This window comes from Pararge aegeria, chromosome 9 (assembly GCF_905163445.1).
Source record: "Pararge aegeria chromosome 9, ilParAegt1.1, whole genome shotgun sequence".
Taxonomy (NCBI): Eukaryota; Metazoa; Arthropoda; class Insecta; order Lepidoptera; family Nymphalidae; genus Pararge; species Pararge aegeria.
Window position 1 is genome coordinate 4,679,688 of NC_053188.1, and position 13,537 is coordinate 4,693,224.

At 36.1% G+C, this 13,537-nt stretch overlaps 1 protein-coding gene across 3 annotated transcripts in view; it reads left to right on the plus strand.

The window, feature by feature from the left end:
- LOC120626126 overlaps positions 1-13,537 on the plus strand; it is a 112,858-nt gene that overhangs the window by 50,611 nt on the left and 48,710 nt on the right. For all 3 annotated transcript variants that reach the window (XR_005658840.1, XM_039893405.1, XM_039893406.1), the window contains exon 3: positions 11,084-11,225. Coding sequence is in view for 2 of the 3 variants with exons in the window: in XM_039893405.1 (XP_039749339.1) it covers positions 11,084-11,225 (142 nt within the window). In the remaining variant the exon portion in view is untranslated. The remainder of the gene's footprint in view (positions 1-11,083; positions 11,226-13,537) is intronic.

The window sequence follows — 13,537 nt, forward strand, 5'->3', positions numbered from 1 at the left end:
TCGCCATCGATTTGGCGGACCATGTCCTGCCAACTGTCTCTAATGCAGTGCTTCTCAAAGCATGGGTTGAGAGCAACGGGGGTTCGCATATGTGGGCTGGTAATCTATAGATTTTAAGTAATGTGATGAAGTAATCTAGTGCACATTGCCTTAGGTTCCGAAAAATGGTCAAACTTTTTTACCAGACCACTGATACACTTGGCGATGGACAGGGCTCGGAGTATTTCATTAGTGAAATGATCTGTAAAATAACCTCGGTAATAAATTTGCTGGAGTGTTTTTTTACCTTTTGTTTTTAATTTCAATTTAAATGATTAAATTATTGTGATCCATCCTTATACAAGCGAGTGCAGCTTCCTTGCAATGCTGTGTTTTGGTCTTAATGGTTGCCGGTGTAATAACAGACACTTGACACACACACACACACACACACTCCCCTTCAGGTTGATGGAAAGCTCGTTGAATGACGTGTTGTGATGCTCAGTTAAAATACCACGGTTTTCCACTTTCAATCACCTGCTTGCTCTGTCAATTATTTAAACTCTAAAAAAAGTCTTGTATTGATAGACTTGTGCTGACATTTTAATTTGGAATAGTTTTGGCATACCTTCATTGCCAACGTAGTTAGTCTGATATTGTTGTTGGAAAGTGGCAATAGAATCTAGAACCAACCAACTTTTAATTATTGTACTTACTTTTAATTATTGAACTTTATTGTATAGCTACTATATTTCCTTTAGTATTTAATATTTATCGTTATTTATCACTTGCTTGCTTTTTGTTCGACGTACCTACCTAAGGTAGAAGTATTTTGTGAGTTGCTAACGAGTCATATCACTTTCTTTGGGAACCTGTGTTCAAAACACATTTTATTGTGGCGCGTGTAGTGTTAACTTGTGTAACAGACACATGCTGAAATGTATCGGGACACTTCTAAAGTTGGTATTTTTTAAGTTCCCAAAGAATAATCCGTTACCTATGTTTTTATTAAAGTGTATTAATTCCGTTAGTTTACTGGTATCATGGAAGATTTTTCTCTTTTAGTGGCAGGTTTTGCAATTTGTTGTCAATTAAAAAAGAAATTGTAATTTGCACATTTTGGAACAGTTCGTTATATATTTTTTTTTAAGTTTCCGATGTAGATTACTTTATTTTGCACAACAGTCTTGATTATAATGTTAGCTTTGCCCACTTCATTATGGAAAAATATAGAGTATCGGTAAACTGTACGTACCTACTTTGTTCAATTAGTGCTCTACAAACGCATTAACAAGATTAACGCAATCGCGGAGTTTGTAGAGTTAATGAAGATGTTAAACAAGACTACTTTTTTATAGTCTAACATTGGCAACCTCTGCAGAAATACTGTGGATCGGATAGATTAACTGTACGATTAACAGTTAGTGTTGCCCAAATTCAGTCTTGGTCTTGCAGTCTTGGTCTTGTTCTTGCGTTTTTGCAAGACCAAGACCCAGAACAAGACCGCGTATTTTTAGCAAGACCAAGACCAAGACTGACCGTGCAAGACTTGAGCAAGAACAAGACATAGCCTGCAAGACTCTTGCGTCTTGCAGCTAGGACTTAGCGCTATTTCACGGAGTAGTTAGGTGTAACAGTTCGGTGTATAGGTAGGTAGGTACGCTTAGGAATTCTATGAGACGCAAAAAACTATATCAAAGAATATGAAAAACTGGACCTATGCGCATTACGACTAATACCATAAACATAGCGAATAAAAAAATATCTATTAAAATCAAACTGAGTGCATGCATAGTTATGTTTTAACCATCGGCACTTTGATAATGCGGCATCAAAGGTTTTGTACTTACTTCTCAAAGAAATTTGCCGCTTTTCGGAAGTACATGGTTATGATACACGCGCCGGCGGCTTCTTTTGAAATCTAAAACAATCGTTGCCGCCGCGCCGAAATCATAACATTTGACACTATTCATGCAAAATAATTTCGAATTTTAAGAGTACCCACAGGTGTTCCAAAGAATAAATAAGTTTCAGATTGGTGATTTTAGATTGGTGGAGGACGCATGAGACAGAGTATCCGATTTTATCGAAAATGGCCCGTGATTTTCTCTCAATACCTGCAACTTCAGTACCTGCTGAGAGGTTATTTTCTAAAGCATCATTAGTAATTAGAAAACATAGAAATAGGTTAAGTGATGAGTCAGCCAGATGGTTACTTTGTATTAATTCTTGGTCAAAAGAATTGATATAAAGTATCATAACCTAATGATAAAGCTGTTGATTTGTGTTGTATTTTATTTTTTATTCAAATAAATGATAAATCGTAAAACTCTTTTATTAAATTTCTTATAAGTTGAGGGTTCAATCTCTTTCTAGACAGATAAGTATTGTTCTTTAAAATACAGTCAAGTTATTGTAATTAATTTGTTTTTTTACATGTTTTAGCAAATGTAAGCTTATAAATCATAAATGTTTATTAAGAAACAGTTACTTCCATGGAAAACGACATATAGGTCAGTTGATTTTTCGAATTTCTTATCAAATCTTCAGTTATTTATTAATCTGCTTGATCTTTACTATGGCTATGTTAATTCAAGCTCACAATGTTCCAATTCTAATACGTTTTTCTAAGATTTAAAGTAAACTTTAATAAATAGTAATAGACTAATAGGTAATTGCAAGACTTGCAAGACTCTTGCTGCAAGACCAAGACCAAGACCAAGACTGGGAGCGCAAGACCAAGACCAAGACCAAGACCAGGTGTATTGGCGCAAGACCAAGACCAAGACTGGCTAAGTCTCGTCTTGTTCTTGCATTTGGGCAACACTATCAACAGTAAATCTAGATTAATTTTCGAACTATGTTTAGTTCATGAAAATAGTGACACTATTAATTGATTATTAAAATTTAAAACATTTAATGCAGGTTTGAAACAGTTGATGGAAATGAATTAGAATATATTTTCGACATAGCCAAAATCGCTGCGGCTTCCGCTTCCCTCGCATTCGCTTTTGGGTGGTTCTGATGCAACAGTTGATAATTTTATTTTCCTTGTTATTACTTTAATGTCTTTTTGAACTTAATTCCTCCCTCTCTTTCTTGTTTTTTTATCACTTGTTTACACTTAGGTAAATAAGATCGCCTTTGTAAAAGTACAAAATACTTTGAGCTTGTATATTGATCTAGTCAAAAGGGCGCTAATAATAGGTCAATAATTATAACATTTGATAGAAAAAAAAAATACATTTAGTCGGACCTTTCGAGATTATATTGAATCGTGTAGATTTGGAAAGTATAATATTATTATTTTTATAGTTTAGATTTTAGATAGTAGATCTGTATCTTACTTGAGTGGTTTTATGTATTACTCCATTGTTAAATTACTTAAATACCAGTGGCTCCTCATTCGAGTGTCCTCTTGCAGTAACGTCTTGCTTATAAATAGAGAAACGCAGAAATCATAATTCATAAAGCCTTACCTCGACCTCGTAACACTTTTGAAACAATGACATCTGTTGTGAAACGTCCCTGTATATTATACAGACGTGACGTGACAAAACGCACGGCCAGCCAAATAAGAGTTGAAATAAAATGTTTTTTTTTTAACTTCTTCGTCAAGTTAACTCTTGAGTAGGTAGGTACTGGGTACGAAGACAGAAAATTGATCTTGACTGCAATCTTACTTGGTGGATAGTGATCATACAGTCTAAGATGGTGACGGGCTAACCCGTTAAGGGACCCGCTTAGCAGTAATAGTAAATCCATTCCTACTCTTAATCGGTTGCTACGCGGTATTATACTGGAACGTTAAATCGCTTGGTCGCACATCTTTGTCAGTAGGTTTGTAACTAGCCGTAACCGAAGCCTCCCATCAGACCACAGAAAATTAAGAAGTGATAAATTACCAAATTGCCTCCACCAGGGTATTCACTTCGCCATAAAATGCAAATTTGTAAGAATGCTAAGAAAAAAAATGTAAAATATTTTGCATGTATCAAATTATAGTCATCAGAATTTTATTTATTTATCCACTTTACAAATAACTGTCCCATAAGATAAATAAAAACTTCGCGTCGCAACAAAAGCTGATATGCGATCCTATTGGTTGAAATGATGGAAATATCTCCCGCTACCCACTACCGCATATACTTAGTGGATAAGCAATACGCGGAAACAATAGACGCTGATGGACATCACAGCAGAAACGCCTCGCCGTTCGCATGACGCTCTGATAGCTCCCACTAATTAATAGATACATTCCCTTACTGAATAATACATTGTTGCACCACTAACGTATCGATGCACACTGCGCGCAGACTGTAAATTAGGTGTCTAATCCTATTTACGTACAGTTTGGTGACAATTGCCAGAGTGATCCAGCCAATTTACGACTACAAATTTTGAAGTTAAATAGGAAGCACAGTCGTTGGAAAATATAAAATAGAGCAAATTCAACAATATTTTTTTTAACCACTAACCCTTTTAAAGGCATAGGGAGTGTTTTACCACCATTAAATTTAATTTGTTTTCTCTTTTCTTATGATAAAAATAAATTTGGTAGCATTTTTCACCACCATTTAATTGCAAATACAATTAAATTAATAAAAAGTGTAACTATGACAATGTCAAATTTTTATTATGTGCATACCTACAAAGTGTTGAAAAATAACACAAACATATAAAACCAAATTAATGTTTCGTGGCAAAGAAATCTTTTACAGACAGAGATTCTCTAAAAAAATCTTAATAAATACAAGTATATAAGTATCAAACAACAAGTTTATATATATCCAAAATCATTGACAGTTTTTATTTTTACCTGTTCGGATCCATATTCCTTATACAAGGTTTGAGAGGTTGTAAACAAAGTAGGGTAAGGCTTTGAGAAATTAAAAGTACTTAAAGTAGAAATTTTAACTTCGATTGCTGTGATAAATTTCAATTTAGCTTAGAATATGATCAGACAAACAATTTCATTTATTGTTGATTATTATTTGAAATATAGGATGAAGACACCTTTGCGTCTTTTACACATTCGTCGCCTAAAGATAAGATCGAATTTAACTGGTTAAACCTAATCCTATGCACAAACAAATTAGTAGCAGAAACAAAATGGTCCCGACTCGGCATGTCACTGCAGTTTTTTTAATAAACCCTGAGCGCAGCCGAAAAATAAGTTGAGTAAAGCGCATGAGCTCGAGGTCATAGCAGACGTGACACGTGGTGGAGTGAATCGCTAACTGTAGCACGAGGCGCCGAAATTGAGCAAACAAAATTTACTTATGATATCATATAACTGTACCTTCTGAAGTACCAGTACCAAAATAGTTTTGTAAAATGTCTTTGCTCTATTATCTTGAATGATGCTAAGCTTTGAACAGGAATTACGTTTACATTGAGTACAATCTCTTGGAATTACTAATAGAAACCTAAGACGTAGGTTTTAGGCCTTATGTGCATCAGTCACAGTAATTCTTGGCGGCAGAAATAGGCATGGCGGTAATACGTTCCCGGACTAGCTCTGTCACAAAAAACTCTACTAATAGTGAACTTTAATTTTCTACAAATTATAATGCCTAAAAAAGAACTTTGTCAAAATTTTGATCACTTACCTACTTTAAAAATGACCCACATAATTGTACAGGAAATTGTAACTGGAACGAGCGTTATAAGGGGGTTAAACAGCGTGAAATGATTTGTGTAAGTAAAACTGCATGCTTTAAGCCAACGCCTCGATTGGACTGAGTTGATTAACGTCATATTGATAGCAATTTCGAGACGAGGAGTGGGATGGAAAGGGGTGGAACGAGGGAGGTAAATTGTCATTATACGGAAACAATCAACCTGATGGACGTTACGGCAGACACGCCTTCGCTCTGAACATGACACGCCGGTGAATCCAGCAAATTAATAGATACATTCCGACGCTGAATTATGCATTGTTACGCGTATCGATGCATGGCCGGACTATTAATTAGGCTGCTGAACCAATTTACTTCAGTTTATTTGATAATTTACATAAATATATGCAAATAGCCTAGCCCACGCGTGTTTACATTTTCTAAATAACTGTTTTATTTTTTCAAGTGTAAAAGTATATGTACATTGATTAATTGATATGCAACATTATGGGTTTGCTCACCACGGGAAAGGAGTTTCCACGTGCAGCAAGTAAGCAACGGAACTAAAATTATGAAGGAGGTGAATTTGCTCAAGCGGTCAAAAGCCCGATAAATAAGGCCCAGATAAATACTCGTGGCTAAGCGATGGCTTATGTCATGCTGTGAACAAGTGCTTAGCATCTGTTCTAAGCATTACATTCACTTAAATAGACGTAATACTTTAGCATTTACTTTCATTGGAAGCCAACCTAAGACCAAGCCAATGCTTAGCTTAGTCGTAGAGCAGAATTTTGTGGACTTAGCAAGTTCTAAGTTACGTAATGATGTGTCACAACACATCATTTACAATTTTTCTCATTCCTAACAATGGATTCTGATTTGGAAGGCATAATTAAGTTTTTCGAAGAAAATTTAGTAGGAATATGCGTCCAGGACATTTTTCATAGAAATACGTGTAATTGTTCTATGAAACTATTAATAATTACAACACGTTGTGGGTAACATTACGATTACTCAGAGTTAAAAGCGAGCTCAAAAAAAAAATTGGTGATAAAAAATGGTTATTTATTTTCCGTTCATCACAGAAGAGATCTGTCGGGAGCAAATATTTTTAAACATATTTCTCCCGTTGATTAAAAATTTAATCTTCTGCCTTTACAAAGCCAATATTTTATTGAAAAACGTTGTAAAATAAAAATGGCAGCTCATTAAATACGTACAAGAAAGTGAAGTCCAATAACGTTCTGCCCAAGCTTCCTGTCAGTTGATTTTAAAAGAATAAGTGGTGCGGCTCTTAAATCAAGCTACAAATATATCAACGTTACTACTCTCATAATAAGTATGCTTTTCGAATGCACTTGTTATATCATAATGCGACAAAATGCCGCTGCAGTATTTTAATTCTTGTACTTTTGAACTTGCGAATAAAAAGAAGCATTTCCTTTTCTTTGAATTATCGCGTCGCGGTCAATGATCCCATTTATTTTGTAAGGTTTCTCGCCAGCCTAGGAACCCTTAAAAGTTTGATGCATCATCGTGCGTTTCCTAAAAAGCATTCCACGCCCCCGAATTTTTCGTTGTAAGTTAATACGTAACATATAGTTAATACCTTACGCATAATTTAGTAACTATAAATATGCATTTATTTATTGTTTTTATTGAAGCAGCTTTCATTGATGCGCCTCTATTATTACATATATTCTTGTGCTCTTTTCTGTTCTTTGTTTGTCTTGTCTATTCTCTAACTGATTTAACCCATTTGGACTAACGACGAACAAAGAAACATTACATAAATAAGTAATGCGTAATCTAAGGAGATTCCTAGGCATACATCAATCGTTCACCAATAGTTGTCACCTCAGAGATTTTTTCCATAAATTCAAATTCAAAATTTATTTCTTCAAATTGTAAGGGTATGGTGATAACTTCGTTCGACAACTTAAACCAAAAGCAACGAGAATTCCAAACGCGCCCTGATATAAGAAGAGCCCACAACAAACTTAGCCAGGTACATTTTTTCAATCGACAAGAGCGCAAATGTAATATTAGAAGAATCATTTAAATCCTTTCACCTCTCAGATCCTGCTGACCCATATGTAGGTAAGTACATCTGAATACAGTCTGTTTAATTTTTACTTTGATAACGGAGGATATAATAGTATGTACGTTATCAAAGTAAAAATCTATGCTCCTAACGAAACCTGCTACTCGTAAGTAAAAGTGGATGAGGTTTCAGTCATGTTTATATGCCAAATATTCTATTTTTTAAAGTGTTGTTAATAATATAAATATACGTGTAAGCACAGGCTCCTTTCATTTATATTGAATATTTGCACGTAGTCCGTACACAATAACATTGTTAGGTTAAGTAAGTAATTTCAAGGAGCGAATGGCGTAAACCACAAAAGCGTTTAAAGTGAGCCCGCAAACAAACGCAATGCAAGTGCAAGCAACAATCGTTCCCGGCAGTTGTTTGACGTGTCTAAACAAGTGCAGAGGGTTGGCTGATCATTGCCAGATTTGGTTTGTTAAAGCTAACTCTCCTTCATTAATTGACTTAAGGAGTCTAATGTCCGTTTTCACTAACGACGAGCAAGACAATGTCTAATTAAGTAACGCCTAAAAAAAAGAAGATTCCTTGGTAAAGAGGCTTTAATGATGAAGGAAAACATCGTGAGGTAACACGCATTCTCATTCACGAGTTCTCCATAATGTTCTCAGGGACAAGTTAATTCTAACAGTCCGCACTTAGCCAGCGTTATGGACGAAACGACGGTCTGAAACTGATTTACTGAGAGATTATCCATGCCCAGTAGGGAGCCGTTAATGCATTGATAATGAAGACGATGATTAATATGTGAAGCTGCAAAAATTTTAAGAAATCCCTTAAACAAACTAAATGTCCCCTGCTATAGGGGGGCGGTTATGTGTCCATAATGGTATCATTCGTGTGCAACGTCTGCTAAGTAAATTTTCCCATACAAACTTTCGTCAGCTTTTCCACACTATATATCCAACCCGCCGCCCGCCAGCGCTATTACTTCGTTTACTCCGCTCCTAAAGTTGACGATAAATAGCCTTCCTAGGGAATTGGAATACCTATTTGTGCTTGAAAAAATTTAAAGGGATCAGCTCATACGGGCGCGGTTAAGAAGCACCAAATCATTCAAAAAGTATATATTATCTATAAAAATATGTTTAGATCTTTGGATATATAAATTGAACTCTTCAATTAGTGCAATATTTGAAAAGTATAGTTTACATTCATGTTTGCATTAGAACTGCACACTAGCTGTAAAATTGCAGTGTTGGTAAAGTTTTTCTAAACATTTTATCTTAACTGAAAACAAACTGCACAGTCAACTGCATTAGGTTTGTACGAAAACTATGCATCAATATTTTTGATTGCTACTGAAATATATGTATGGAGCCAAATGGCTCAGCTTTTTTTCTGCAGACAAGATTAAATAAAATGTTGTAAGATTTCAACTTTTAAAAACTGCTGGCTGGTCACTGCCGGCTTCTAACAATAGTGGATGTACTGTAGGGGCATGGCAGTTATATTAAACCCATACCCTAATGGGTTCCTACGCGACATCGTACCGGAACGCTAAATCGCTTAGCGGCACGTCTTTGTTCCTAAACTAAAAAAAATTAAAATTGTTATGTTATGAAGCCTATTCGGTCCAAAAAATTATCAATAAAATCTTCCTTTTTTAATATTAGTATAGAAATAGATAGATTATGTTTTATTTTTATTTTAATCGTGTAATGCCTTAATAAAGTACGCAACAGCTGTGTCAGCAGCAGCGCGGGTGCAATTTGTATGTGCGACGATGCACAGTACGCGCTCATCCGTAATGTATGGCGAGCGTGATCACACCTTCTACAACGCGTTTTTGTTAATTAACTCTTGTGTGTATATTTTCAGTTTTTAAATCGACTTGAAAAAGGACGAGGCTCTTAATTCGTATTTTTTCGGATGAGTCGCGTCCCGTTCCATTTTAAAAACAAGGCTTCCCACTTGTATTGGGAATTGCAGACAAAATAACAGGACACCTTGCAAGTGTTGCCATCTGGCATGACGCGTGACGCGTGACTCTGCTAGAACTGAATCAAATATATATGGGAATGCCAAGAAGCAGCGGCCTCATGTGCGTTTTTACACATCGCGTGGAAGTTCGCAAGACGAGGCAGCACGGCAGAAAAAATTTGATTCCACTGCTGGAGTGAAGGCCAACGAGAGGGTTTTCCCATAATCATCTGCATGCTGGGTGGACGGGTTGGTGGACGCAGTAGATGCTAGTAGACGCAGAGCAGAGAAGGGTTGTTGTTTTCTACGTCGATGAATAAAATATCATTAATATGCAAAAATGCATACAACGCGCACTAACTCCAGTTTCACCTAATATCCGTATGAAATGGCTGTGTCAGAAAGGACGTCGCAATTTCTGTGTGCGACCATGCACAGAGAGCGACCATCCGTAATGTATGGCCGGCCCGATCACACTTCCAACAATGCGCCTGTTGACTGCAGATATTGGACGCTGGGCGATCTGTTTGACAAATGGTAATGTCAAGTGGAAACACGAATATTTTGCTGTAGCAAGCCATTTGTCTTTCGAATTCTGCCAAATGAAGTTGTAACTTTGTTGTATCTTTTTGTTGACTTCCCGTGCGCAGAGCTGAGCTGTGGTCTTGGGAGCTGGCTGTCCCGAGCTCGATTCCCAGCAAGGGCTATTTTAAAATTTCCTAATTTTAGCGGTTAGCGTTCCGGTACGATGCCGAGAATAGAAGTATTAGGCCACCAGTTGAGATTGCATTCAAGTCCTAACATGCAGTAAAAAACAAGAAAAATTACCGGTAATTTTACCATAACATACATACAGTATTTCTCATATAAATTATATTACTATTTGTTTAGGAAGTTAAAAAAACGGCTTAGCCAGGCTTTACAAAATTTATAAACAAGAAATGGCTAGATTGGGCTATTCTCTTCAAAAAAATCTTACTACCAAATAGAACTTTATGTTTTTTACAGTGGTGTCGAAAATTATCGAATACACGTGATAAATAATAATCGTAACTGTAAGGGAACTATAGGGCACTATAGGGACTCGACCGTAACAATAGGAAGTTCTACCTCCGAGCGATTGACGAGCTCAGGGACCGAGGTCAAACCATTGTTTAGAAGTTTTACATATGGTGATTATTTGTAAAAAATTCGCAAACGCGATGCAGTATCGTGTGGTGCCATCTAGGTTGGTAATGTAGGGACCGCCGCAGTAACCAGTTAGCTTTGTGATGAAGATGAATGATGATTGTATGAATATAATAATGATGGAATGTTATTGAAGACCTGCATTTCTCTCTCCTAGAGAGGTCTGCGCTCAGCAGTCAAACATTAAGGATGATGATGATGACTAAGAATTTATTCTGTCTGTTAGACAAACAACTTTATGAAAATTTTGTTTTCCCCACAGGTGGTAAGCAAGCCGTACCAAGTGGCTGCGGGTGCTGAGCTGACCAAGTTGTGCAACCACAAGCGGAAACTTTTGGCGTCACTGCAGTCCCGGGTCCAGTCACCCGTCACGCCGCCGCCGCAGACTATCGAGCAGAAAAAAGGTAATTATGATCTTTCTTTAACACTTTGATTACATTCTCAAAGGGTCAACCCTATTGAAGATAAAATACCGAAACGTGCATAGTATCTAAGCTACGCGATGCGTACCTAATAAAGGGAGAGGAGTCACTTGATTTTAATCTTGCATGTGATAGTAGAGGCTGTATCTGATCTCTTTCAGTGTAAACTATGGCAATGGTTTACTCAAAACTTAGCGTTTCAGTTTCACATATAAGTCTCGAAGGCAATATGTACTTCTAATAACTCTGAAGTATTCTTTTGGTTTTTATTTACACGCTGTATATAAAAATGAAATGTTGTTCGTTAATCTCACTAAAAGTCGAAAATGAAAATATACCTGGAAGTCTAGGGAAGGTTTAAACTGTCAGAAAGCAACTAAAACACATGTGTACGTGTGTTTGTCGCCTAACTCCTCCCAAACAGCTCGACCGATTTTGTGACTAGATTCCAATGGGCTTCGGTGAGTGACGCTGCTTTACTGGGCATAATGATGTCTGCCTGGTCCGCTAATTTGGAAGTATTATATTATATCTGTAGATTCTAGTAGGTATTTTTGTAATAATTAAGTTTTTTGTTATTTACCTAATTACTTAAGGGATGATGGGGCTGGCATATCCGTGTTGGATAAAAGTCCCAAATATAAAGATTAAAAAAAAATCTTCATAGATTCAGCATTATAAATTACGATAACTATAGGTATGCAAAATACCGGACACTTATTGTGGTAGATTTTTATTAGATTTTATGTAACTGAATTTCTTGTACATTATTTTTTGATGTAGCAGTATTTTGTAATTTTGACACAAAGCATCATAAAGACAAAGCCTTATAATGTAAAACATGTTACCGTATTTTTTTTGTTTGAAGTGTGCTCTTAAGATACTATTAAAAAGTAATGGAATGGATGACATTTTAAGAGAGAGAAAAGTTAACCAGCTACAGTCCACTTATAGTCTCAATCAATAACTGCTGAAACTTAATTCCTGAAAAAGACACAGTAAGCATGTCATACCCAGATACGTATACGCGAATAAATTGTCTGTCACGGTAATCGATTCTGCGAGTAGCAGTGCGAAAGGTAAGTTTGTTGACCCAAATACATCGGGATGTACTGAATTCAAGACTATTTATCAATCAACTGTCGAAACATATCCATTAGTTTAGTTACATTGACAGAAAATGGGTCACAGTGGGTTTTCCAGAATTTTCTTTTATTGATGACTCTAACATTGAGGTTAAGTCAATTATTTTAGGTCCACTATTATCTGATTCTTAGATTGAGTGTGAGGAGAGTGTGCATATATTAACGCCCTTCGTAAACCCTCTCCTGAAATAACTTTTTAAATCCATGATATTACTAGCACTCCCTCGCGACTTCGTCCGCGTTTAAGTCAACCTTAAAAGATATTCATATGCTGTCGCGGCCTTTTTTTAGAACTTTTAATGGCTTTGTCATAGCTACATGATTTTATAGAAACTTTAACCGTTTACGCAGCGGACGCTCGAAAGGAAAAACAAACCCCTATTTTGAAACATTATTTATTGTTGCTATGCTCCTATTAGTCTTAACGTGTTGATATATTAAAGCCTTACTCGATAAATGGGATATCCAACACCGAATTATTTTTTCAAATCGGACCAGTACTTCCTGAGATCATCGCATTCAAGTAAACAAACTCTTCAGCTTTATATATTAGTATAAGATAAATGCGATAGTACGTTTGTTTGTTTGTTTGTCCTTACTTTGAACTCTAACTAAGAACCCAATCGACTTGATTTGTGTCATTAGCCGCGTAATTTTTGAAATAGGAATTCGTCTTGGAACATGAATAAGACTGCAACGATATCGTAACTTGCCGCGTTTTATATCCGTGTTGATCTGTAGATAATTGGTCTAGTGTTTAACTCAGATAAAATTTATTTAAATGCTTAAAAAAACCATTGTGATTATTAACGCCACAGAAGCATTACTTCCTCACGAGTTTTTTTTTAATAGCTATTTCAAAGAGAAAACATTCAGGCTATTAATGTTCCGTTGCTGGATACAGTTCTCCTCTAACGATTAATGGATACAGAGTTTAGACCACGCTGCGCATTAACGGATTGGCGGGCTTTAAGACTATTATCACATGTAAGTTGCACTAACCTTGGCTGTCTTCTATACGTGCAATTCCTAACTCAGGGCCAAGGTACCAAGAGTTTTTTTTATAGAAAAACGCGATACCAAACATTTTTTTTTTATATGTTTATCTTATTAAAAACTTTCCAAGTTTTCTTGAAAAAACATCGATCA